General features: G+C 41.6%; 1 protein-coding gene across 3 annotated transcripts; it reads left to right on the forward strand.

Annotated features, from left to right (window-relative positions):
* Positions 1-200: 200 nt before the first annotated feature.
* Positions 201-25,494, forward strand: LOC137387306 (chaperone protein DnaJ-like). Of its 3 annotated transcripts, none has more exons than XM_068073680.1 (6): positions 201-255; positions 3,164-3,252; positions 4,503-4,754; positions 5,110-5,279; positions 6,063-6,140; positions 6,620-6,913. In XM_068073680.1, the coding sequence occupies exons 3-6, from the start codon at positions 4,509-4,511 to the stop codon at positions 6,741-6,743; spliced, it is 618 nt and encodes a 205-aa protein (XP_067929781.1). In that variant the 5' UTR covers positions 201-255; positions 3,164-3,252; positions 4,503-4,508; the 3' UTR covers positions 6,744-6,913. The 3 variants fall into 3 exon arrangements, with proteins under 3 accessions (XP_067929781.1, XP_067929782.1, XP_067929783.1); XM_068073681.1 differs by lacking the exons at positions 4,503-4,754; positions 5,110-5,279; positions 6,063-6,140; positions 6,620-6,913 and adding exons at positions 7,778-8,011; positions 18,332-18,486; positions 21,474-21,542; positions 25,032-25,494 and having other exon boundaries at positions 219-255; XM_068073682.1 differs by lacking the exons at positions 201-255; positions 4,503-4,754; positions 5,110-5,279; positions 6,063-6,140; positions 6,620-6,913 and adding exons at positions 285-307; positions 7,778-8,011; positions 18,332-18,486; positions 21,474-21,542; positions 25,032-25,494.
* The last annotated feature ends 1,704 nt before the right edge of the window (positions 25,495-27,198 follow it).

Consider the following 27,198-nt stretch of genomic DNA (forward strand, 5'->3'; position numbering starts at 1 on the left):
GGTTGCCTAAGGTTGACGCTCGTAAATGTTATCGTTTTGTTAAAACATTTATGCGTTCTCAAGCTAATAAAAAATCCCATTGAGCTCGCGGGTTAATGAAAACTAAGAGATGGATTTCGTTATATGGTGTGCGAAAATGTAGACGTCACGAATAGTCCAAGTAGCAATGCACCCTAGCTCGAAGGTTAGAATTACCGACACCGGGCTCGACAAGGCAACTATATTGGGAATTACGCCTGCGCTACACACAACTAGGTCCGGTTGTATAAGCTACAGTGTTTGTAATTGTACACTGATATATTTTACTGTATGTGTTATGAGTTATAATATTGTGCTTTCTAGATGCTAGCTTTCATGCTCAGTTTTTATTGTGTGTTTTGAATATCGTATAAGCACTACGCTTTACCCATTGACATTTAGCTATAATAAAATCCAGTGTCTTATCTGAGAGCATTCTGGTCAAATTATGTAGGCTTCTGAATTGTCTACTAGCTTGAGTGTTCCTCTCGTTGAATTAATAATTTAAGATTTTTGTTACGGGCAATCGAGTTAGCTTTAGTCACGTTCTATGTTTTAGCTGCTAGTATAATTTTATCTATTTGGCAGTATTTGCTGTTCACATAATACAAAATGTATACTGAAAAGTTTGTGCAGGCTGTTATTGAAGGATGGTGAAGTTGTACACTGCGTAGAACAGTGTTCAAGGCAGCTACAAACTATACACCGGGCCTAATACCATAGTTTTTGTTAACAAATAACTGCTCTTCTTGTTGTAACCTAAAATCCAGCTAATTCATTAAGAACAGGTTAATTATGAAAGCTTTTATCAGGGTCTCCTTGACATTAGGGCAATACATATTGCTTTTACAGGGAAGCTCAGTGGTTTATAGTCCGAACCTCGACTGGTTTGAAACTCGACGAGTTTGAATATCGACAACGGTTGGTCCAATCTCGACAGCAGTTTTACTATTTTACCATCTACTATTTTCATAATAAATGAGCGATTTATATGTAAAAGATTTATTTGCGCAAAAATATCTTGTGATCCATTTGATGCAGCACTCCCCAGCTTATGTAAGCCGAACAATATTTTGCCCAACCTAAATATAGAACGAATGCTAAAACAAGTAACAATCATAAATATGGTTGACTGTTAAGCTAGCAAAATTTGCTAGCTAAACTTCAGTGAGTAGCTTTGATTGTTATTTTTTGAAGTGAGGATAGAACTGCAAAAAGACATTTATTATTTGTTGAAGATTAAATTATTGTAAAACTGCATCAGCCTTTGTCGATGTTCGGACCAACCTTTGTCTAGATTCGGACCAACCTCTGTCGAGATTGGGACTTGTCTAGGTTCGGACTTGTCGATGTTGGGACTGTTTCCCAGCTCAGTAAATAGAACTGGCTGAACACAGTCTTTGAACCTAAACATAGACTACTACTAAGCTACTAAACATATACGATCAAACTTCAAATTAGGTGTATCGTGAATGTCACAGTTTGTCTATGATGGTATCCTATTCCCGTTTACACTTGAACTCATTTTTAACCATTTGCATTGAAATTTTTATAGCTCAATTTTTTTTCTGTAGTACTTAGAAATGCTATTTTTGATAAGCTGACTGGATGAAGTGAAATATATTGGCAGGATTATTTCACTTAAATCATTTTTTTGAACTGTCGTCCTGTTTTTCTAGTTCACCACTGAATTTACCCAACCCACATATGCTGAAAAATTAAAATAAATTGTTCCATTTCTAGCTGTCAATAACAGTTGTTGTTTTGTTGACTGTATCTGTTACTTAGTCAAATTTGGCAACATTAAAGTTAGTTCCAAAGTCAATGCTTCCTCCCCATGTTGCATCTTCTATAATCGTTTTAATTTTTATCATGACATACATACTTATAGCTAAACTACGGATGTTGTTCTGCCTTAGTATTTTGTCATTTGAGCTGTGGATGCATGTCAACTTCATCAGCTTTTGATGGTGTCATCCCGCTACGGGGTGATATTCTGTGTAGCTGCTTTTATAAGCTACTTTCTTATTTTGGTAAATTCAGAAAGGGTCCAGCTTTCTTTTTACCTATAGGGCCAATTTTTCAGCACATTTGTCGTGCTTACCCGTTTTGGGTCCTCTGAGAGCGATCTACACATAATAATTATTCTCTTGCTTTTAATACTGAAAATTCATTATCTTTTTATCTAAAAAATTGTTTTGATAATGATTGGTGCCTCATTTATACTCTCATCACATGTCCAACTTTTCAAAAATATCTGTTATGATACCTTTGGCCATATTTAATTCAAATCGATTTTTCAAATGGTATTTTGAATTTAAATTGCTAATCTTTAATTTTAACATCTTTAATCCAGATAGGTTTAGATATATATACTTTAATTATGAAATAGGTTAGTTTTGCATAAATACGTAATGTCCATGTAAAACTGGTTCTAGGCACCATTGTGTGCTATTTGGTTTATAATGAAAAGTTGAATATGGCATCTCAGTCAATTTATTGTGTGCATATAAAGGTGATATAATTCACATAACTCAGGTTTTCTCATATCTATTTGGATAATTTAATATTTTTTCAAACATTTCGGGAGTTTCGCTTCCTTAGCTAAACTTGCAAGCTCTTTCTAGGGGTACAAGCGGTGTCTGTCATTGGACTACAACTAATTAATTTGGGCCACTTGTGCATAGAGTAGGTTTTTCCCATCTATGGAACACAGAGGGTCGATACCAACGATTAACCGTGAACAACAAGTTTTGTAACTGCATAAAAAAATATATATATATATTGCATATATGTTGCATATACATATATGCATGTATATTACATATATAACTGTAATATATATAATATATCATATATAACATATATAATTGTATATTACATATATAACATGTAATATACATATATACATGTATATTACATAAAAGTTGTTACATGCATTGGGAATTGCTCCTGTTTTACATTCGTAGATGTGTTGGTAGAACTGTTAAAATGTTGGCAACACTTTATCGAATAATGTAACATTTTACACAAGGGAGCAGCATGGCGTGTAGATAAATATAAATTATGGAACCAGATAACGTGACAGGATGATGTGACAACCAGATACGAATCTAAACAAATAACACATATCCTCGATTTACAGCAGGTACCCTGATCAACCGGGATAGTTTCTCATGACGTATGATGTCATAAAGTTGAACTCTATTGGTCATTCTGCGAGAACGGAAGAATGTGAGTTTTTTATTTATTGCTATCAATAAAGCACTATATACATGTACATCTATATATTGTTGTCATTATAATCACCAAGCTCTTGTGCCTGCGGGTGTCAGTTAAACGGAAGTTAATAGCCTAGCTGACGATGATCTATAAGAGTTTGTTAATTTCATGGCTGTTGCATGTAGCCTATGTTTCATGGCTGTTGCATGTAGCCTGTGTTTCATGGCTGTTGCATGTAGCCTGTGTTTCATGGCTGTTGCATGTAGCCTGTGTTTCATGGCTGTTGCATGTAGCCTGTGTTTTTCAGTTTGTTTTAGTTATGCAACTTATGGCATCACAACTACAAACCAAATGAGAACCTTTCATAAAACCATGTTTATGAAAAAAGTTGACATCATTTTTTGTATCGATTATCAATATTATATTGATTATTGATATTAACAAATCAATTATTGTACATGGCACAATTCTTGGTGGACATGTGCCTTATCATGATTTTTCAATTCTGTGATGGTACTGTTTTAAAAGGTTCAAACAGTTTTAAATGCGTGCTTCACTGATTTTAACCCAGAAATAGTGCTCGCATATGAAGAGCAGCTGGCTCCCATGTGTAGGGAATTTTTTTGTGTGGTTTTTGCTGTGAGATTGTTATTGGACATAGAAACTCTCACAACTGATGGTTGCGAGTCGATTATTCCCTGCTAAGCCCTTTCCACTGGTAAAAAAAATTTGGCCCACCTTTTCCTAGACTTAACTCTTCTGGCTTCAAAAAGTTCTTCAAGGAAAGAAGCGATTGTCGTTCATGTGACTTCTGAAGTAAGACCTGTATACTAAGTAGTAAATTCTGTTGGTATCTTGTGATATACATTAGAGCACTAAGGAAAATTAAAGTCAAATTGTGATCAGCATCCTGACTTAGTGCACCAAGTTGACTACGCATGTATTGAAAAGGGACCGTGACCGAAAACGAGTTTACTTTAACAAGTTTTGTTTTGAGTGATGTATTGTGAATCTTGGGAAGATCTATATAGTACAACTCTGAATTGTTGAAACGGTTGGGTGCGAATTAATAGGCTGCGGGCTACTCCGAACCCATTCGAAGCACAGAAACACAGTGATGTTTTCATAGTTGAGAACTGTTTGATCGAATCTTTGGTTGGCAGATAATCTTTCCATACTAAGGATAGATTGGCTTTCATTCAAGTTTCAGCTGAAATTCTACCTGTATCAAGATTTTATTAAGTATTTTTGCTGGTTTTTAGAGCTATATGTTACCTCGTGCAATAATGAGAAGGCGGGCTGTTGGCCTGTGCAACTGGTTAGTCACGCGTAGAGAAATTTTGTCTCTTGGATCTTGCATCGGAACACCTCGGCTCTACAAATTACCTTTATGCGAATCCGGCTCAGTTTCATGTTTTCATACATCTGTGAGCAGCACACAAAAAGATTACTATAAGATCCTCGGGGTTACCAAAGATGCTTCGAGTAAAGAAATAAGAGAAGCCTATGTGGAGGTGAGTTATTTTATACTCATTGGTTCTCCCTTTTTTCTATTCTTCGAGTATCTCATTTCTGTTTTTAAAGACAGTTTCATTATAACTTCGCTACAAGTTATATATTGTAAACTATTAATGACTGGGAGATGGTTAGCAGATTTATCAATATGTGGAGATTTATTAATATTTTGGTTATTGGAAACGGCATTTAAAATAATAAAAAAAATTTTGAGCCTAATTTAATAATCTTTCGCGTATTTTATAAATACGAAGACGATTATTAGAAATTCTAATCTATAGACAACTATGTCTTATTTTATCACCTCTACATCTGCATTGTCAGTGGTTTACAGGTATATTGTTATGAATCTAGCTTGTCAAAAAGACGCACCCTGATCGACCTGGCACGTCTCATTCCTTCGCGCCAGGAGAGGATTTCATAGGCATACAGGAAGCATACGAAGTGCTCAATGACCCTAAGAGAAGGTCTGAATATGACCTTGTGCATGTGGGATACAAACAGCAACAGGCAACTAAAGATCGGTTAGTTTTGTGTTAAGCTTAATGCTTTGAAGCACCATCCAGGTTAACAGGTTTCGTACTGCATTTATGAAAGATGTTGCTGTTGTTGAGTTCCTCCCATCCATTATATGCATGTATGTATAAATTTGGTATTTGGCAACATTATGATGTTTTTCGTTAAATGTCAAAAGAAAAAAAATGAAAAGATAGAAATCAGGAATTGTTTTGTGTGTTGAACAAAAGTGTTTTAAAGGTTGGCACTCTAATAATATTACGCAAGAGTCGTGATAGTGAATTTGAAGACTAGTGGCAGAAAGTTTATAAACTGAAACAAACAATAGTGGATTGAGTATGTTGGAGTCTCGAATTAGCAATATTCGTCAATATGGATTTGTCAAAATTTGCCATTAATATTGTTAAAAATTTAAATTTGACTGCAAGTTGTTTACAAAAAATTTATTTGTACAATTCTTAATAAACAAATTATTAAATATTTAGCTGAAGTAATGATTTTCCATTTTATAAGGAGTTGTCTTTTCTTTAGGTTTGCTTCTTTTGATTAGGGAGAAAAGAATTCTATTGACTCTTTCATAGCAAAAGGTAAATAGTACAATGTGCATAGGTTTTTATATGTTTACTAATAAGGTTTTCGGTGCAATATTTTACTAAAAGGGGTATTTAAGTTTGCACCATGTTACTGTTGTTCAAATATCTCAATGGTACATCACTGTGGCATTGTTTCATGCAACATTGTTCCATACTATTTAGCTCTGTTCTATTCAGCTCTGTTCTATTCTTCTATAGGTACCAGGCTAAAGTTAGAAATTGGGACAGAGATGTTAGCGACACTTTCAAACCACGGAGGTTTCACCCAGATTCATTGTAAGTATGGATAATGGCTCTAACCTTTTGTTTAGTTTATAGTCACTTTGCCAAGTTTGTAATCGTTTTGAAGCCAATAGTGATGCGCTATAAGACATACATATAATTTATTGGCGTGGCAACGAGTTTTCTATAGTGGTTATTTCTGTTTTGATTTGAATTTATAATTTTTTATTTTTTCTTATATTATTGATCAGAAGCAGCTATGGTGACAGTAATAGCTGCGCTATGTGCTTTTTTCTAGTATAAATTAATATGTAAGTGTGACTTACCTTCCCACATTTAACATATAGCTTTGAAATCACTGAATTAAAATAAGTAAATGTTAGTTGTACGAAATCCACAATTATATGTCATTTTATTATTGTTGGAGTAGAAAGCAATGGTCATGTCTCTGTTTAAACAGCCAATCATATGTAGATGTTTGGTGAATGTTTGCTGTAGTTAATTGAAAGGTTATCATTGATTTCCTATTTTAGAGATACTGACGAGTCCTACAAGCGGACAGATACTGCTGTTGCAGGCTCTGGAGACTTTGCAACCGTTGCCTACATTGTTATTGCTCTGCTCATTTTATCTGCTCTCGGCTTTATGTTTTTCTGAGTCTATATTGTGAGATACACCATTGGTAAAGGCTGGTTCATACTGTATCACCGTATGTCGGTTTAATCCCAATACTTCGATGATCGTCGATAATAACAGTGTTCACACTATCACGGGCAAACACATGTGTTTACATCAGCTATTAGTTATCACATAGCATTCATGTTACATAATGCTGTTACATCAGCTATTAGTTTTCACATAGCATTCATGTTACATAATGCCACGGTGGAAAATATGAAATACTAGTCCCGCAGCAAATGTCATGAAAGAAAATATAGATCAAGCCATCCACGGCAGTCATTCACCGCGGTGCACATTCTTACGGGCCATCCGTGATACTCGACAAACTATTTGGAAAGTTTGACAGCTGCAATCGTTCTCAACATATCCGCGTTGCCGCAGCAATGCCAACGGTTTATGTTGCGCATATGTGATGAATAATTACTGAGAGGACACCTCTGACAGACGGCGACATAGTGTGAACCAGCCTTGAGTTTTCAGGCTATTTCACCAGTTTCTGTTGTGCTGTGTTACAGATTGTGGCACATTGGTTGGCTCACATTTTAGTAACTAATACTGGTTGCTAAACAATAGAAAACTGTATATTCCTGTGTTTTTACTGATAGTCTGACTGAGCTTTTGTTTTATAGCTCAGTTTCTCTTTTATTTTATGGAATAAAGTCAAAATATTGCTGTATATTATATACATCAAGTCTGTTGCATCTCAAGCTCTGACCACTTGCCTTTCATCACACCAAGAACCTAACATGTTTATATCATATCCGACAGCTCAGAATTTAGCTCTAAATCAAAGAACTAGATAATATTTCTTAAATTTTGGTCACTAAATAGCAAGTTGGTAAAAGTTCAAGCTACAAATCGGCTTATTACGGAAATGACAGTCGCTCAAATATGTTTGATGTTTATGTAATTTTGATGTACCAGAAGAAGTTGCCTGTCTATAGTGTATGTATGTCGGCTTTCTCATTCATATAATTTTCTAATATTGTACTATATTTCAATTTTGATAGGTGATGATTTCTCCAAGCCTTTGCAACAGACTTTTGAGAAACCAACCGTTTCTTCATATCACAGGTGGGTACGCTTGGGCTGTGCCTGTGTCAGGAGAGCACAACTGCTCAAATCGATTAATCTACACTTCAGCGCCTGAGTTTTGCCGGCACTTGCCCTTGAGGGACCACTATCGTGTCCTTGGCATTGCTCGAGATGCGTCACCCCGGGAGATTAGAAATGCTTATTTATCGGTAAGACGTATTCTAGATTTTTTAATTTCAGACATAAGCTATTAGACTATGTGCAAGCAGTTCACTTTAAATTTTGTGAAGTTCATTAAGGTGTGACGCAAACATTTCTCAAGGAAACCATGGTGTCTTTTTAGCTAGGTTTCTATGCTTCAAATGGGTTCGGCGTTGCTTCCACTCCAAATCATGAAAACAGTAATTGAAGCCATTCCGATTCGCTAATTCTGCCAAGATATGCTCTGAGAGTACTTTGACATTATAGAAATGCTCATTGGATGGTTACAAACCGAAAAAAGGTAAAAAATTTCAGCGCACAACCGCGAGGGCCTCTGCTATGAAAACGTTCTATTGCTACTCTACTGTTTCTATTTGACGTTTTGCCTCTACATTAACATTTACATGCCAAGGATGAGTTGCTCTCATATAAGGGTAACGGAATAATTTCTTTTTACATCTGGTAATTTACTACGCATGAATGGAAATGCGACCATGACCCGAAAAGAGTTTACTTTAACAAGTTCTGTTTAGAGGGATACAGCGCAAATCTTAGATCTATTATATGCAGTACAACTCTGAATTGTTGAAACGGTAGGGTGCATCCCAACCCGGTTGAAGCATGGAATAACAGTGCTTAAGACAAAGCCTATTAGAGTTTATTGTGGTTTGTGAATTATAGTTATTGCGGAATACGTCACAAGGCTTCTTGTGGTTTTCACTCATAATTCTTTTTTTGATGTTTGTCTCTAATGTTTTCAAAATTTCAGTCATTGTCCAGTTTAGACTCCAAGTTGCAGTAATCACATTAGCAGTTTAGCCTGTGCCCGAGCTTAATGTGGAAATCCTCTTATCCATTACAGCGATGATCTTTACTATAATAAGAACTCTGTCTGTCTGTAGTACTGCCTGTGTGAGTCCACGACTGTAGTACTGCCTGTGTGAGTCCATGATTGTAGTACTGTCTGTGAGAGTCGATCACTGTAGTACTGCCTGTATGAGTCCGTCACTGTAATACTGCCTGTGATAGTCCATTACTGTAGTACTGCCTGTGAGAGTCCATCACTTTTGTACTGTGTGATGGAAACATGCATTACCATCTCCTTTTCTTTATATCATTTGGAGTTGTATTCTCTTTTTTCATTTATGTAACCACGCCCTTAAAGGAGGCTGGCCTTTGCTACCTTATTTGCATATTCAGCTGTATTTAAGGCAGAGCCTCGGCTCATTTACGTTGTTCAATACATGCTTTGCATTTGGACCCACACTCTTCTGTTACCTTGCGCAATAACAGAATCACACTGAGCACTTATTTACTCCGAGCCCCAGTCTACGGACTGTGCTTTGGGAGTAGAGTATAGAAACACTGTCGACCCCGGTCGACCTCAGGTCGACCTTGTCGAACGAGCATAATATCACTCAGGGAGCAATTCCCCGTGTAAGGTGGTTGTAGTAGACCGGTGGTGTAAGCCGACCTAGTCGCCTCCGTGTGTTGGTCAACGGGCAACACTTACACGGCCCCTGTGGAGAGTGAATGCAGACCGGTAGAGTAAGCCGACCCAGGTCGCCTCTACGTGTTGGTCGCAGGATCCAACACACTGGTGGCAGCAGTGGGATTTAACTGCGGTAATTAGGACTTATAAGACGAACCTAGTAACCATGCCAAACAGCCGACGGAATGCTACCAGAGATCTGGCTGAGGCAGAGTTACAGCAGGTCGACCAGATTGGGCAACTGACAGAGGCTATCACTAGAGCCTTACAGATACCCAGAGGGGGAGCCAGCTTCAAGCCTCCGAAGTTCGATGGGAGTGAGGATGTAGAGTTATTCATCTCCCAGTTCGAAGAGGTTGCGGAAGCAAATGAGTGGAGTGAGAAGGCCACGCTCCTCCACCTGCGGGAGACCCTGAAGGAGGGAGCCAGAGGCTGCAGTCGAGGGGACTCACCTGCCTCCATCTTCTCGGCTTTACGCATGAAGTACGGGCTCTCCCCGAGAGAGGCTAGGAGTAGAATCCACCTAAAAAGGGAACCACAGACGAGCCTCCAAGAACATGCCACAGAGATGGAGCGTCTGGTGAAGATAGCGTACGCTGACCTTCCAGAATCCTACCAGTCCAGTATGGCCATGGATGCGTTTTCTCTGACACTGGGAAATACGCCCCTCCAACGCCACCTGTTAGCAATGAAGGCACAGAGCTTGGAGGAAGCAGTGCAGGCGGGGAACGAGTTCCTGCAAATCTAGCCCACTCTTCCTCGGCCTGGTGCCCGACCTCTAATAATGACGGTGGAGGAGGAAGAGGTTACCCCCGCTACAGTCGCCCCCGTCCATTCGGACCCCCCATCAGCCACCTTGAACGACGTCCTGATGGCTATTAAGGGATTAGCGGATGGACTGAGGGAAGGGAAGCTGTTGGGACAACGGGGAGTGGAAAAAAGGGGACCAAATTGTTGGGGTTGCGGCCAGACAGGGCACACCCAACGCCGGTACCCCCAAGCCTCCCAAGGACAACAGCCTCAAGTCACGAGGTCGGGAAACGGTTACCATCCACAGCAGTAGGGGGAAGTACTGACTGTGGATCAAATATACCCTTGCAAGGACAGTGGCAACGGCCACGACGGACTAGGCGACACAGGCTCCCCCCCTGCTCGCCACCGGTCCCCTTGCATAACCAATATCAACCTTTACCTGAGTGTGCAGGTCTCCCACCCTCAGAAGCCAAGGACGAAACGTACGTCTGGCCAAAGCCGTCTCGGCCTTCCAAAAAAGGCCCCCAGAGGACGAGCAAAGCCAGACGGACTCACGGAGACGAATCATGGAAGCCGCATAATAGCAGCTATTTCTTGCCAGGTCGCATCGGAGGTCAGCCCGACCAATTCCTCGTGGACACCGGATGCACCTCTAATTTGTTGGGACGACATGTCTTTGAGCGGTTACCTAAAGATGTCAAAAGCAAATTGGAGGTCCGGGAGGACTATGGACAAATGGCAGATGGTACCCGGCTGCAGTTCCACGGACTCATCACTCTCCCGGTCAGAGTCAGGAGTGTCCAGGTTACTGTGTCTCTCGTGGTATGTGCCCTGAAGGAGGACGCCATCCTGGGCATGCCCTTCTTGGTCGACCACCACTGCGAGATGAACTTTCAGCAACCCACGTTGGTGTTAAATGGACAGAAGTTGACTTGCACTGACCGAGAGGGTCGACCTCTGACAAGCAGCGTTCAAATAATGCGAGCCACAACGCTTCCCCCTCGAACCGAGGTCCTGATTGCCGGACGTCTCACGTCCTCCTCCTATCAGCCAGTCGGGTTAATTGAGGGAACGAAAAACGGATACATGGTGGCCGCCAGCCTACACCAACCCGGTGAGAAGGGGAGAGTGGCCATCCGTTGTATGAACCCCACCGACCATCCCGTCAGCGTGACGGCAGGAACGGTCGTGGGGCAATACACTGGGGTTGGGCCGGACGAAATAGGGGCCCCCTGGACAGCGAAGGGAGAAGCCGAGATTTCCAAAGAAACTCCCCCTCCTGTCTCCAACGTACCTCCCCACATGCTAGACATGCTCCAACAGGCGGCACCACATTGCTCGTCCCCTACCGAGCACCGAAGGATGGAAGACCTTTTGACCCGTTATGCGGATGTATTCAGCCAAGGGAGTGAAGACATGGGGCGTACCACCCTGGTACAACACGAGATCCCCCTCCTCCCAGAGGCACAACCCATCCGTCAACACCCGTACCGTGTAGGACACGAGAAGGAAGCCGAAATCGAACGACAGGTTTCGGCCCTGGAAAAGCAAGGCATGATTGAGCCCGCTCACGGGGCCTGGAGCTCTCCGGTGGTCTTGGTGAGGAAGAAGGACGGGGCGTGGCGATTGTGTGTAGACTATAGGAAACTTAATAGTGTCACTCGCCAGGACGCCTACCCCCTCCCCCGGATTGATGAGAGCTTGGACGCCTTGTCTGGCAGTAGGTTCTTCAGTACCTTGGACATGATGAGCGGATACTGGCAGGTACCCCTCTCCGCCGAAGCCCAGGAGCGGTCGGCGTTCGCCACACGCAGTGGGTTGTGGAGGTGGAAGGTGCTCCCCTTTGGACTGACCTCCGCCCCAGCTACCTTCCAGCGGCTGATGGAACGTGTCCTCCAAGGGCTACACTGGAAAACCTTGCTGCTGTACCTCGATGACATCATCGTCATGTCAGCCGACTTCTCTAGTCATGTCACTAGGCTTGCCGAGGTGTTAGAGCGATTGAGACAGGCCGGGCTGAAGTTAAAGCCCTCTAAATGCAGTTTGTTCCAGACCCAAGTCAAGTACCTGGGCCACATAGTCAGCAACACGGGGATGGCTACCGATCCTGAGAAGATTCAGGCCATAAGTGGATGGGCAGCACCCCAGGACGTGACGCAGCTAAGGTCATACTTGGGTACCACTGGGTACTATCACAGATACGTGCCGGACTACGCCTCGATCGCCAAACCTCTCACCTTGTTGACCAGCGAAGGGGTCCCCTGGAAATGGGGAGAAGAGGAACAGGAAGCTTTCCTTAGGCTCAAATGGTCGCTGACACACGCTCCAGTACTGGCATATCCCGACCCCTCCTTGCCCTACGTGCTAGATACCGATGCTAGTAACGTAGGGACTGGGGCTGTGTTATCCCAGGTCCAGCAGGGCACGGAGCGACCCATAGCCTACTATAGCAAGACCCTCTCCTCCGCCGAACGCAATTACTGCGTAACCAGAAGGGAGTTGTTGGCAGTGGTACAGGCTGTCCGGCATTTCCGGCCCTACCTATATGGCAGAGAGTTTACCATCCGAACCGATCATGCCTCCTTGGTTTGGTTGCACCGGAGGAAGGAACCCTCTTGCCAGGTGGCCCGGTGGCTGGAGAGCCTGGCCGAGCACAAGTACCGAATTATCCATCGAAAAGGCGATAAACACGGGAACGCCGATGGATTGAGTCGACGACAGTGCGTCGACTGCCGGCAGTGTGCTGCTATTGAGAGGCGGGATCAAGGGCCAACGAGGTCACAGGTATGCGACTCTCTAGTAACCCCAGGAACGAATTGGGAAACTGCTGTGCCAGGGGACCAAGTTCCGATACAGCCGTCAAGAGGCACAGGAACATCCAGTCCCAACCTCCGCCAGTTGGATGAGGATGAATGGCCTCGACTACCTGGCAGCGGACCTGTTTTAGGGCACGGCCTCCCGACTCCCACACCAACCAGTCCAGTCCCAGTACGGCTGCCGGGCGGTGCAGGGTCACCCGGAGTGTCGGACCACTCTCCCAGAAGGCCTCAGGACTCTCAGTTACAAGCCACCAAGGTAACTAGCGAAACCAAAATTGTTGAGGGAACTGGTGAAAGTGTAGTCCAAAAGGTTCCAGAACAATTGACGGTGGTACAAACTCCGCTGGATGAAGTACGGGCACTACAACAGAGAGCCGCTACCGACCTAGGGGTCATTTACCAGGCCGTCAGGAACCGGAGAGGAGTGGAAGAGGCCGTGCTGCAGGTAGGCAGCCCCGAGCTGCAGCGACTGGCCCGGATGTTCCACCAGCTCCAGCTCGACGAGTCGGGCGTGTTGACCCTCCATCTCACCCAGAATGGGCGAGAAAAGGTGGTGGTGGTATGCCCGAAAACGCTGAGACAGGAAATCCTGTGGAAAGCCCACGAGCAAACACACTGCGGGGTGGAGAAGACCTTGAAACGCGTCCAATTGGACTGGTATTGGCCGGGTATGGCCGGAGATATCCGGAGAGCAGTCCTCTCTTGCGAAGTTTGCCAGAGGGCCAAAACAGGAAAGGGCCGGACCTCCGGGAACAGACAACGGCTGTACGCCGGGAGGCCATGGCAACGCCTAGCCGTAGACTTGGTGGGACCCCTGCCTCAGACCCCTCGAGGAAATAGCTGGGTGTTGGTGCTCACTGATCATTTCACTAGGTGGTCAGATGCTTTAGCCATCCCCGACGCTACGGCCCCAACGGTAGCCCAGATCCTAGACGAGAGGATATTTAGTTACTTCGGGCTACCCGAGGTTATCCATACCGACCAGGGGAGCCAATTCGAGTCCTCGTTATTCCAAGAGCTATGCGACTTGTGGGGAGTCGATAAATCTAGGACCACCCCATACCACCCCGAAGGGAATGGGGTGGTTGAGAGAAACAATCGTGTGTTGGGTGACTCCCTACGAGCTCTCTTGCTGGGCAGAGGACAGGAAGATTGGGACCAGTTACTGCCACAAATCATGCGGACGCTGCGAGGGTTACCACACTCCGCCACTAAAGAAACACCCAACTATCTGATGTTGGGTCGGGAACTACGTCTTCCTGACCAGTTGCTGTATGGGAACAGGCTGGAATCATTCGCAAGCGTACACGAGTATGTTCAGACTGTCCACGACCGGTTGGTACAAGCCCACACTCTCCTCCGAGATAGGCAAAAAGAAATTGTGTCAACTGATGCGAGAGAGCCTCCGCTATTCAACGAGGGTGACCTCGTGTGGTTGCTAAGCAAGCGGCGGAGAAGAGGGGAAAACCCGAAGCTGGCAGCCAAGTACTTGGGGCCCTATCGCGTGTTAAGGAGTCACGAAAACCATACTTACGAAATAGAGAGGTATGGACAGCGATCTATCCAAGCGGAGGGAAGGTTAAGACTCTGTCGCCCCAGTCCGGTGCAACAAGGACGAGCCCCAGTTGAAGTCGAGCCTGCTCGCCGTCCCAACATGAGGGGTCAACCCAGAAGGCGAATCGCACGAGGAAACGATAATCCAGAAGTCGCTATTCCAGAGCCGCCCCTGCCTGGCCAACTGACGGAGTTGCGAATACCTCGGTCGCCAGGAAGGCCAGAAGCACTTCGATTCCCCAGGGGAGATTCCTTGGTCCCCCCAGGGGAACACAATCCTACCTCGACGATTGACCCCGACCCTGGCGGCGAGTTGATACCCGAGGAGGAAAGAGCCACGGAAAATACGGGAGCCCAGGCTAGTGATACCGGGGCTGGGGACGCATCACGGCCCCAACGAATCAGGAGGCCTCCCGCGTATTTGGCCGATTACGACACTAGCACCGTCCAATCGGGAGAAGCCCTCGGAGTGCAAGGTCAGAAGGCGGCCATTTTGGGCCCCAGACAGAACGCGCTCATTACTTGTTACCAACTCGAGGCGCACACACCTATATCTTTTCTCAACATGGAAGTCACTAAAGAAACCGTGAAGAAGGCTGCACCGATCCTCGGAGCTTTACCCCTATTGCCCGAAGTAAAGATCATGCCACTGGAGCTCCACCCAGCGCCGGGTGAAACCCTGGATGACTCGGAGACGGATTCGTTGAAGGATAATCACGCTCCACACCTCCCACTACCGACCAAATGGATCGCGGAGGAGACAGCTAAGATGATCTCGAAACTATGTCGAGAGAAGGGTACTAGCTGTCCATTATGCCAACAACTACTCTCTACCCCTCGACGGCGCAGAATTCACATAGCCCAACATTTTACACGCTTCTTCTGCAAATGTGGGAGAAACTCCACATCGAGAGATACCATTGCAAAACATCAGGCTCGGATTAAAGATGCCGAGGTACGGAAGGCTCACGGTGGAAAAGGAATTACTATATACGAAGTCGACCGAAATAGCTACCCGGCATGGAGCAAAAAGGTACAATTAAATAATCCTCCAGCCTTCGAAAAGCCCACACCCTACGGGCCAATTAAAACCAAGCCGCCTACGCGAAGAGGGCCCCAGGCACCTCTCCCCTCTCCCCCGAAGAAGAAGTGGTGCAGTCCGCCCAAGCTGGAACGACCGGTCCCAGCTCCTAGAAGATTGACGACAATAGGCAGCATCCAGAGCCGGCTGGGGGATGTACGACCCCGGGTCACAGTGGACGCTTTGCGAGAGGAGGCCTCCAACCTCCGACGGGCGGCTCGTCGTCTGGAGGACCTGGCGAATCGCATGTCGACCTCCTAGACGACACGGTCGACATGGTTTATCAGTATTTCTCTTGGTACGTTTAGTAATTGGCGTCTCTCATATTATTATACTTCCTTATTTTTTTTTGTTGTTGTAGATAGTTGGTGTTTTCCTATATTTCTTGTATCTTTTTTTTTCTTTTCTTGTGATTTTTGTTTATATATAGCCGGTAGTCGTCTATAGGGGCGGCGTGTGTGATGGAAACATGCATTACCATCTCCTTTTCTTTATATCATTTGGAGTTGTATTCTCTTTTTTCATTTATGTAACCACGCCCTTAAAGGAGGCTGGCCTTTGCTACCTTATTTGCATATTCAGCTGTATTTAAGGCAGAGCCTCGGCTCATTTACGTTGTTCAATACATGCTTTGCATTTGGACCCACACTCTTCTGTTACCTTGCGCAATAACAGAATCACACTGAGCACTTATTTACTCCGAGCCCCAGTCTACGGACTGTGCTTTGGGAGTAGAGTATAGAAACACTGTCGACCCCGGTCGACCTCAGGTCGACCTTGTCGAACGAGCATAATATCACTCAGGGAGCAATTCCCCGTGTAAGGTGGTTGTAGTAGACCGGTGGTGTAAGCCGACCTAGTCGCCTCCGCGTGTTGGTCAACGGGCAACACTTACACGGCCCCTGTGGAGAGTGAATGCAGACCGGTAGAGTAAGCCGACCCAGGTCGCCTCTACGTGTTGGTCGCAGGATCCAACACAACTGCCTGTGTGAGCCCATCACTGTAGTACTGCCTGTGTGAGTCCATTACTGTAGTGCTGCCTGTGAGAATCGATCACTGTCGTACTGCCTGTGTGAGTTCGTCACTGTAGTACTGCATGTGAGAGTCGATCACTGTAGTACTGCCTGTGTGAGTCCGTCACTGTAGTACTGCCTGTGATAGTCCATCACTGTAGTACTGCCTGTGTGAGTCCATCACTGTAGTACTGCATGTATGAGTCCATCACTGTAGTACTGCCTGTGAGAGTCCATCACTATAGTACTGCCTGTGTGAGTCCGTTACGGTGGTACTGCCTGTGTGAGTCTGTCACTATAGTACTGCCTGTGAGAGTCCATCACTTTTGTACTGCCTGTGTGAGCCCATCACTGTAGTACTGCCTGTGTGAGTCCGTTACTGTGGTACTGCCCGTGTGAGTCTGTCACTATAGTACTGCCTGTGAGAGCCCATCACTTTTGTACTGCCTGTGTGAGTCCATCACTGTAGTACTGCCTGTGTGAGTCCATCACTGTAGTACTGCCTGTGTGAGTCCGTTACGGTGGTACTGCCCGTGTGAGTCTGTCACTATAGTACTGCCTGTGAGAGTCCATCACTGTAGTACTGCCTGTGAGAGTCCATCACTGTAGTACTGCTTGTGTGAGTTCGTTACAGTGGTAATCCTCGTGCAAATCTAAAAATGATTCAACTTACTGCCTGTACATTGGTGCATGGGATTCAACTTACTGCCTGTACATTGGTGCATGGGATTCAACTTACTGCCTGTACATTGGTGCATGGGATTCAACTTACTGCCTGTACATTGGTGCATGGGATTCAACTTACTGCCTGTACATTGGTGCATGGGATTCAACTTACTGCCTGTACATTGGTGCATGGGACTCAACTTACTGCCTGTACATTGGTGCATGGGACTCAACTTACTGCCTATACATTGGTGCATGGGACTTGCATTTCTCAATCTCAAAGTATCCACTAGTTGGCCGAGCAACATGATGTCTGTGTCAAGAACATGACAAATGTTACTAGAATTTTATGTGGTTTCCCTGTTACAGCATCTCGGCAGAGTAGTTATTTCTTTGAGAGTATAACAAAGAATTTTGACAACGCTGTGTTACCATATTCATGTAGTTTTGGAGAGCTGCAACTCTTAACAAATCTTGTTTGCTGTCAAAATATTGTACAATAAAACCTTGCAATCTGAGTGTCACTATACACATACCTAAAGATAGCTTTTAATCTTATGTTACACTAAACTTAATTCTAATTTAATTTTTCTCCGATTGACTCGGCTTTTTGTGCTTCACTTTTAAATCTTCAAACTGATCGACGAGAAAAACCAAGTGATGCTGTTTTCGTAAGCGACCTCTTGCACACTCGGTCACCTACCGACCGCATCAATAACCATCTAATTTATTCATGTCTCAAATTTGTCTCGTATCTCAAAGCATAAATTTGCTCTGGATTTTCCTCCTACCTCAAATTGCTCGTATGTCAAGACTTTTGTATCTCAAGGTATCGCTGTGCAAGAGCTTAAGCTATGCTTTTTTAATTTGCCAAAGTTATGCCTTTTGGTTGTGAAATTTCACACAAGCTAAATACTTTGGTGACCTATTGGGAGGTTTTATTGCTACAGGCTGCCAAGGAAAAGCATCCTGATACACTAGGAAAGGAAAGCTGTAGCAGGCAATTCCTTGATGTTAAGGAAGCCTATGAAGTGCTTAGTGACCAGGAAAGACGACTCCGATATGACTCCCTAACATATGAACCTCCTACACATACATATGCAAGGTAAAACTGAGATAATATGTATACTTTATCAGCCAATATTGAAAGCAGTCGTTGTTAGCAGATATCAACATTTCACAAGTACTTGAAGGGCCAACAAGTGAGTTCTCCCAGTGCCATTTGTATAATAGTATTCTGACACATTGTCCTTGGTTCAGGTCAAATTTTCTTTCCATTACATATACTATTGCGGGAGAGACGTCTCTATAGCTTGTGTCCCACTGTCCATACGGTCTCCCTTTTTAAAGTGTAGCTTGTGTCCCACTGTCCTTACGGTCTCCTTTTTTAAAGTATAGCTTGTGTCCCACTGTCCTTACGGTCTCCTTTTTTAAAGTATAGCTTGTGTCCCACTGTCCTTACGGTCTCCTTTTTTAAAGTATAGCTTGTGTCCCACTGTCCTTACGGTCTCCTTTTTAAAGACGAACTTACACAAAAATTTAGCAGATTTTGTCGGAAAGTATCGATATTTTTCTATCATTCGTGATTGTCCCACGACCAAACACGAGCGAAGCGATTGGTTTGGGAGATTTATGATAAATGCACATGTGCACACAACCCCCGAAAAATTATTCGTTAACGGCCGTCACCAAACCCTTGTTACAAAATCTTATCAACAAATTTAACTATTTTTCTGTAAAGTCTTTTAAGTATAATAATTATACAAAACGCATATAAACCTATTTAAATATGTTACCAAGCCTTTGAAAGGTTACCGCAAATTCCTTAAACTAACCCATTTGATCGGATTATACATAAATAGACAGATTTATTTGGTCGATAATCGTTATTAAAACTTGCTAAGCCTCACTTTTATCAAAGTCAAGACTGGAAATTGAAACGCCGAGCGGCAGAGAATAGAACGATTAAGTCGTGCGCATTTCACGAAACAAATAACGTGCACATTTCACCAGTCTATAGCATTGTCGAATTGCCGAAGGTTTCTGTAATTAACGTAGGAGTACTGAAATAATTTCATGGAAGTTTCATTTTTGCCGATTTCAAAGTAAATGACATTTTAGACATTCTTGAGTGCTTTGGTATTCTAACTGATGTCCAATGCTGTGTAAGTAAAGAAAATGACGATGATATTTTTTCTAACGGTTCTTATGAGATTATTACAATAATTAATTATAAGTTTGGATGACTACAGAACAATCACTACGTAGTACAGATTTTCTAAAAATCTATATAAATATCACAACTTCGTGATATTGTTAGCTATGACGTTTTGAAATGTTAACAAAATTGTGCATTGGTTTTATATTATTACTATATTAATAATAATGGTTATTCTAATAATATCAGTGCATTTTACTTAAAATATTAGCCAATATTGCGTTTCTCCTATTGCAGGGGGAGAGATATAAACATATAATATTTTCCTTTCATTATTGCTGTTTGTTGTATATAATAACACCCACACCCAGTACATTACAGCTACCATTGCAGTTATCCTATTGCACTGCAGTGTCATTTGACTGCTAATAATGCATTTCTCAACCATCAGTACCCTTTCTTTTTTTCCAATATCACTTTGGTCGTGGGCTGTATGACAGGGGAATTTCTAGTCTTTTATGTTTGAGATGATCTGAGGCTGAAACATGTTTGTGTTTTAAGAATAAAATCGACAAAACTTGATCGCAGTTTAATGCACAAAAGAAAATTACGTGCTGAAATGGTGTCCCTAGCTGCGCAGCTGCCTGTCTCTTTCCTTGATATCGACTGTTGCATTTATGTTGTAGCATTACGTATCTCTATTCTGCTGATCTCTTTGCCGATGCGCCACTATAGACATTATAATCGCTCTTCCACTGGAATCTGAGCCTTTTAACAGCAATCAAGTTTTGTCGGTTTTAATTTTGAAACACCCTCTAAGTCAGATCACTTCAAACATCCAAAATAATCACAACGGATAGAAAAGTACTGATATTTTCTGATAAAGTCTACTATGGGTATGATGTTAGCGTCTTTTCCTTCTAAGATTACATGTACATGGCCAAATGTTTTGGGAATCTTACGCTTCTATGTGAGTTCATAAACATATGCTAATCAAGACAAGTTGAAGCGTGTCATGATCTCAGGCTAGGCCAATGTGTCACCAGAGGCTAACTCATCATATATTGTTAGCAACTGTTCACCTTCTGTTTCCTGTTGATATTTACTATGATAACAACACTATTACATGAGACTCAAGCATGTTCATACATGAGTCACAATCATCTTGAAGTCACTCATCTGCAAAATTCCGGTTTATTCTGGTATTTTAAATTAAAATATAACTTTATAAATATTAATTGATGAAATTAGAATTACAGCCTCGAGTTGTTTTCTCTGTCTATTATATACAAGGTTTTGCATTTGCTGCCACTTAGCTCTACGTAGTCAGCCTGCAGTATCGGTGGGTTTTGGATAATAGCTATGTCGATTTCATTATTTCTAAAACTTGCCCATCAACTCATGCTCTCGTTCAGCTTAAAAAGATATGCATAAAACCAAAATGCCCTTCGCTCTTGTGTCAGAATCATATATTGTTCATTCTGTCTTATGCTGCTCTAAGGTATCCTTTTGTATCGAACACTGATAAAAAAAATTAAAGTGCTTTTAAAAATTTAATGGTTATTCTTACCTGATATAGACTGTTATGATCCACAGTTAAATGCCCTTAATACTGATGAACTGCGTTATTAGATATTCGCTGCCTAAAATACTCAGATAGTATTTTCAATCTGCCTGACCATCCATTCCATTCCTACTTTCCCAAAAAATCTACAACACCTTGTACATGTACCAAACAGTGATGTACTGCCAATCCATATTATAGAACGTTATGTGAAAACATGCTTTTTCTTCCATTACGCATACTTTTACTTTATTATTCTTTATTTTGTTTTTGCTTGATGGTCTGATTCTCTTCGAATAGAATTGACTGGTGATAGCAAAGTTCATATTTATCTATTTATACTCAAATATTATTTTGTTACACTTGATAGGCATTCGTCTTCTCCTCTTTATTGGGATGCAAAAACGAGTCAGTTTGTGAATGAAGAAACTGATGCAAGGTGAGCTTTTGACTGGATGTTTAAGCAACCTTTTACATAGACTTACATAGACTTGATGGCTTCATAAGACGTCAAGTTTTGATCACAACTGATTTGACCAGATAACATGCGTTGTAATGAGCCATACCTCTATGATGTAGTTAATCATAGAGTTAATCATCTAGTTGTAATGAGCCATACCTCTATGATGTAGTTAATCATAGAGTTAATCATCTAGTTGTAATGAGCCATACCTCTATGATGTAGTTAATCATAGAGTTAATCATCTAGTTGTAATGAGCCATACCTCTATGATGTAATTAATCATAGAGTTAATCATCTAGTTGTAATGAGCCATACCTCTATGATGTAATTAATCATAGAGTTAATCATCTAGTTGTAATGAGCCATACCTCTATGATGTAGTTAATCATAGAGTTAATCATCTAGTTGTAATGAGCCATACCTCTATGATGTAGTTAATCATAGAGTTAATCATCTAGTTGTAATGAGCCATACCTCTATGATGTAGTTAATCATAGAGTTAATCATCTAGTTGTAATGAGCCATACCTCTATGATGTAGTTAATCATAGAGTTAATCATCTAGTTGTAATGAGCCATACCTCTATGATGTAATTAATCATAGAGTTAATCATCTAGTTGTAATGAGCCATACCTCTATGATGTAATTAATCATAGAGTTAATCATCTAGTTGTAATGAGCCATACCTCTATGATGTAATTAATCATAGAGTTAATCATCTAGTTGTAATGAGCCATACCTCTATGATGTAGTTAATCATAGAGTTAATCATCTAGTTGTAATGAGCCATACCTCTATGATGTAGTTAATCATAGAGTTAATCATCTAGTTGTAATGAGCCATACCTCTATGATGTAGTTAATCATAGAGTTAATCATAGAGTTGTAATGAGCCATACCTCTATGATGTAGTTAATCATAGAGTTAATCATCTAGTTGTAATGAGCCATACCTCTATGATGTAATTAATCATAGAGTTAATCATCTAGTTGTAATGAGCCATACATCTATGATGTAGTTAATCATCCTTCTAATGTACCGTAATGAGCCATACCTCTATGATGTAGTTAATCATCCTTCTAATATACCCTAGGACACTTATGTATTCGCGGCATCTAACTTTCGCGTTTTCGCGGTGTCATCCTCTCGCGAAAGTTTCATGTGCGAAACTAAACTATCATAACAAACGAGCGAAAAAGCGAAACTAAATAGCTTTGTTCATTGATACTGTATAATTGAATTTTATAACGACATTTATTTTAACGTTTTTAACGACCACTATAGCATCGTTAAAATATAAACCGACAAAATAATTTGACTGTCAAAATTTATTACGTTATTATTTTGCAATTATTTAGGATTATTTTCCCATTAGGAATGATTTATAATGATAGGAATTTGATGTCAATGCACATGCATTAGTTAGCGTTATCGTTTGCTGGGGACATCAATCAATGCAGTGAGCACCGTGTGTTGAAAGAAAATAAGACACATGCACTGACACTCGCAGTACTACACAAGCAGCATGGCTCTGGAAAGGTTTGGATTCACCACTGACACCTCTTCAATAACTTGTAATTTTTTTAGATTTGTTTTGTTTTAAGTGATGTGACTGACGAGACGTTTTTAAATTAAAATAGGCAAAACATGACCGCAGTTAATACGCTCAGAAAAAAAAACATCTTTTCCTTTTAAGCGTTTTAACAAAGATCAATTTTGCGGATTTTATTTTAAGTTCATTCGGAGGCTTTTACGCTTTCGATGGGACACGGCCAAGCGGGTGATTGATAAAACTGAATCTTTTGCAAACCTTTATAAAAGTCGTTAACAAAAATATTTTGCCTCTGATGATGATAATAATGATGTCTAAGAACTACTAGAAGTTGATGTTTGTCTCTATGGCTTGGAATGAAGTGACATTCTACAGCGACAAAAACCGCGTCCATGGCCGTTGGGCAAATAACTTTTCGAATAAAGGATGTTGAGGTCGAGTTATCTGAAGGAATTTATCATTGCGTTGGAACTGACCAAACAAATCCGTTTGAGTTGACCTTGTGTTTGAGATGAAATGTTACATTTTATCTGAGGGCGAGTTTTTCGAGTTGGACTGTACTTACCGTAAAAAATTCCCAAAAAGTTGGGGCGGCTCAGCCGGCCAGCTGCCCCAGTGAAAACTGGCCTGTTGATAGTCCAAGAAACAAATGGCAGCAAGCGATCAAATTGCATTATCGACCTTGCCCACACCATTCTACCTGCGGTTCACAATTACAAACTAGTCGCAAATTGAATTTTTTTATCGGTGAACCGAACCTGAGGAATATAATTATGTTTGTTCCACTGCATTTATTTTCACATCACTATATTTTCGCACTCATCAGAGCTGCGAAATTAAGTTGCTTCGAAATTTTACTCTGTGAGCTACTCACGAAACTAAATACTAGCGAAATATAAGTGTCCTAGGGTACAGTATTCTATTTATTTAGTATTCTATTCTATTTAGTACAGTATTTCTATTATATATACACTAGTACCTTTGCAGTCTAGTTCGCTGTGAGAATTCGTAAAATGTGTCGATTAAGCACACATAATATGTAGCTGAGCAATTAATTGGGCGATCGATTGGTTCAGGTATTACAATACAGTCAACCAATCTTAATGTCACAAGTTGGAGTATCATCAAAAGCTATCTTTTATTGTGACCTTGACCCTTTTGGACGAATAGACGAACAGTCAGACAGCTCTTATTTTAGTAAAGATATATTTTTGTTTTACTTTTTTTAGACGTATAGAATTTTGTTATTGTTTTCCTCTAGCATAATAGATCTTGCTGTTTAGATTAAAAAAAAACTCGATGTAAATAAACATTGAAGTTGTGGATTCTCCTTAACTTATAAAATTACTGCAATCATTGCCTAATAATCAAGTGAAAGTGATAAGAAAAAATAGTAAAGTTGTCGAACCAATAATACTGCAGTTGCAGTGCAGCCAATAAATTAAAAAGTTAAGTTTATGTCTTGTTCTTTTCTGCAAAACCAAATAGGTGAGTTTGCTAACCAACAATAGCGCGACCTAAGCAGTTTCATCGTGTGGACTATGTTGAATTGCACTTGTACTTTTATTGTGTGTCATCATACCTGTCTTGGACTATACCGATTGCAAAAGCTGCTAGAATTGTGCTCGCTAATGACTTGTTTAGCCAATTAAAAGCGTTTCGTGAGGAATTTGGTGTGCATGCTCAGATAGTTCTGTGATATTTGGCTGAATAAATCTGTGAATTCGGTCAGATTAACGAATAATTCATTTTAATTTTTTTTAATTTTTAATTTACATAAATTTTACTGTTTGTATAATGTAAAATCCCTATAACATAAACGTCCTGGGAATAGATTATTTACGTTATAGGAGGATATACTATATATGGTTAACTTTACTAAGGGATTCAGTGATTTGCATCTTCTCCTTGCAGTTATAATGAATCAAAAAAGGAGATGGAAGAAGATGTGCCATATACCACAGCAGAATATCTCACCTTTGCATATTGTTTTGCTGTTTCAGTGTTTGTTATTTTTGTATTGTTTCTGTATTATTAGTATTACGATTTACTTGTTCCGTTTGTCATTGCAGCTTGGCTGCTGTGAAAACTCACCAGTACAAATATTTTCAAGTTATATAAATTAATATATTTATATAGTTGGTATATTCAAATTAATTTGGGAATGTTCATTAAACTTAATTTTGATTGCTTATTTCAGATTGTTTATATTGTTCATAATTTGTGGAAAAACTTTTGATAAACAAATACTCACTAAGTGCAACGTCTTGGAACTAATGCCATTACTGTATTATGTTTGATTACATATTTGAGGTTTTGTCTGGCACTCATGGTTGTCTGCAGATGGCAGTAAACATGCTTTAATTCAGAGGAAATAGATTTCGGGTAACAGACTGATGTAAGCGCATCTGTATTTCTACTTATTGGTTGCAATTGAATTTCTAATTTATGCGTCCAGCTGCTATGTATAAATTGAAGATTAGTAGCTATAACTTGCTATGATGAAGGCCAGTCTAACTTTAATAGGATAGACTTGTGCATGAGTTCAATTGGTAACAAGACTGGGTGTAGTTGTCTGTGAATTACCACCCTGTTACCATGGGAGCAAGATAGAAAACAGGATGTATATCGCAAATTTGTCCACCATCGCAGTAGTCAGTAGACCAAGAAATAGCTATATATCTAGGCAAAATATTTAGGCATAATAAAGGTTGGTGAGTTAGTAAGAGGAAAACCGGCCTATCCACAAGGCATTAGATTTACTCGTTCTAGAATGAGAGGTATTTCCAAACAGCCTGATAATACCTGCTTTGCGGCGCAGAGTCAAAAGTTGTCCGAGCAGCATATCGGATCGAATATCTGATCAATTGAGCTTATGGTTACCAAGAAGCAGGCAGACACTGGATTGACTTTCTCTCCCCACCCCCTCTCTCTCCCCACTCCTCTCTCTTCTTACCCTCTCTCTCCCCACCCTCTCCTTTGTCGCCCTCCTTTCTCTCCCCATGCCGCCCTCTTTCTCTCCCCATCCCACCCCCTTTCTCTCCCCCCGACCCTCTCTCTCTTCCCCTCTCTCTTTCCCTGGTATATCTCTGTCCCTCTCTTTCTCCCTAACTCTCTCCCCCTTTCCTCCTCCGAATCTCTTCTTCCCCCACTCATTCTCCCCCCTCTCATTTTTCCTACCTCACTTTCACTCCCTCCTCTTTCTCTCCCCACTCTCTGGTTCTCTCTTCTCTCCCCTATTGGATCTTTTGATATCGCTACGACCTCCTCAGTGCATTTGAAATAGGCAGCTGTTGATTGGCTTTTCATATTTAGCACATGTATTGGTCCTTTTGCCTAGTAAAGGTCAGTTTTAGTGTTTTACCGGAATAAAAAATATATCACAAGATGAGTTTCGGATTTAAAAATGGTGTCTGTAGCATATTTTAAGGCAGCAACTCTTCTGATAAGTGTCCTGGCTTTTCTCACAAAACTGGCTTCAAGACAACTCTTGCGGGTTGAGATTTCCTTATTCATCGTTCTATGTTTGGAATATCCATTCATGAGGCTCTCCTTGTTATGACTAGCTGCTTTCTTTACCTTCTAATATGTCCAGGCATGTGTCAACCAAGAATAAAAATCTACCATAGCCTTGTGAACTTCTTCCTTGAGCATCGTTATACAGTTCCATGGCCCTCGGATGCCTCACGAGCCTTTTTGTAATAAATCTGGTTACATGGTTATATAAACCTTCTATCACTAACACATGTAATCCGGTACCGCCTGCAAATGGGTTGGACCAATGGCAACTAAATCGTCAATCCCATATGAATGTGAAAGTTGAGCTAGACAGCCTTACAGAACCAAGAACAACATCTGTAAAAGTACTGCGCCATACCAATGATGCACTGTGCCAGCTTCTAGAAGGCGAGGATAAACAAACCTACCGTAAAACCTCTATTCTAACGCCATGGCATTCTATTTTTCAACGCTTCCCTATCCCTCTGATTATGATGACATGGTTATACAACTTTTTTGCCTTTTGAAGTAGAACAGGATAATTTTCCAGCCTCTCCATATAAGGATTTTCCGCCATACAATA

Source organism: Watersipora subatra, chromosome 2 (genome assembly GCF_963576615.1).
Source record: "Watersipora subatra chromosome 2, tzWatSuba1.1, whole genome shotgun sequence".
Taxonomy (NCBI): domain Eukaryota; kingdom Metazoa; phylum Bryozoa; class Gymnolaemata; order Cheilostomatida; family Watersiporidae; genus Watersipora; species Watersipora subatra.

Bases quoted from the DNA above. Each gene is read 5' to 3' on its own strand.
- LOC137387306 (XM_068073680.1), top strand. From the start codon at position 4,509: ATGTTACCTCGTGCAATAATGAGAAGGCGGGCTGTTGGCCTGTGCAAC. The intron at 4,755-5,109 runs GTGAGTTATTTT...TTATGAATCTAG, and splicing joins TAAGAGAAGCCTATGTGGAG to CTTGTCAAAAAGACGCACCC. The intron at 6,141-6,619 runs GTAAGTATGGAT...TTCCTATTTTAG, and splicing joins AGGTTTCACCCAGATTCATT to AGATACTGACGAGTCCTACA.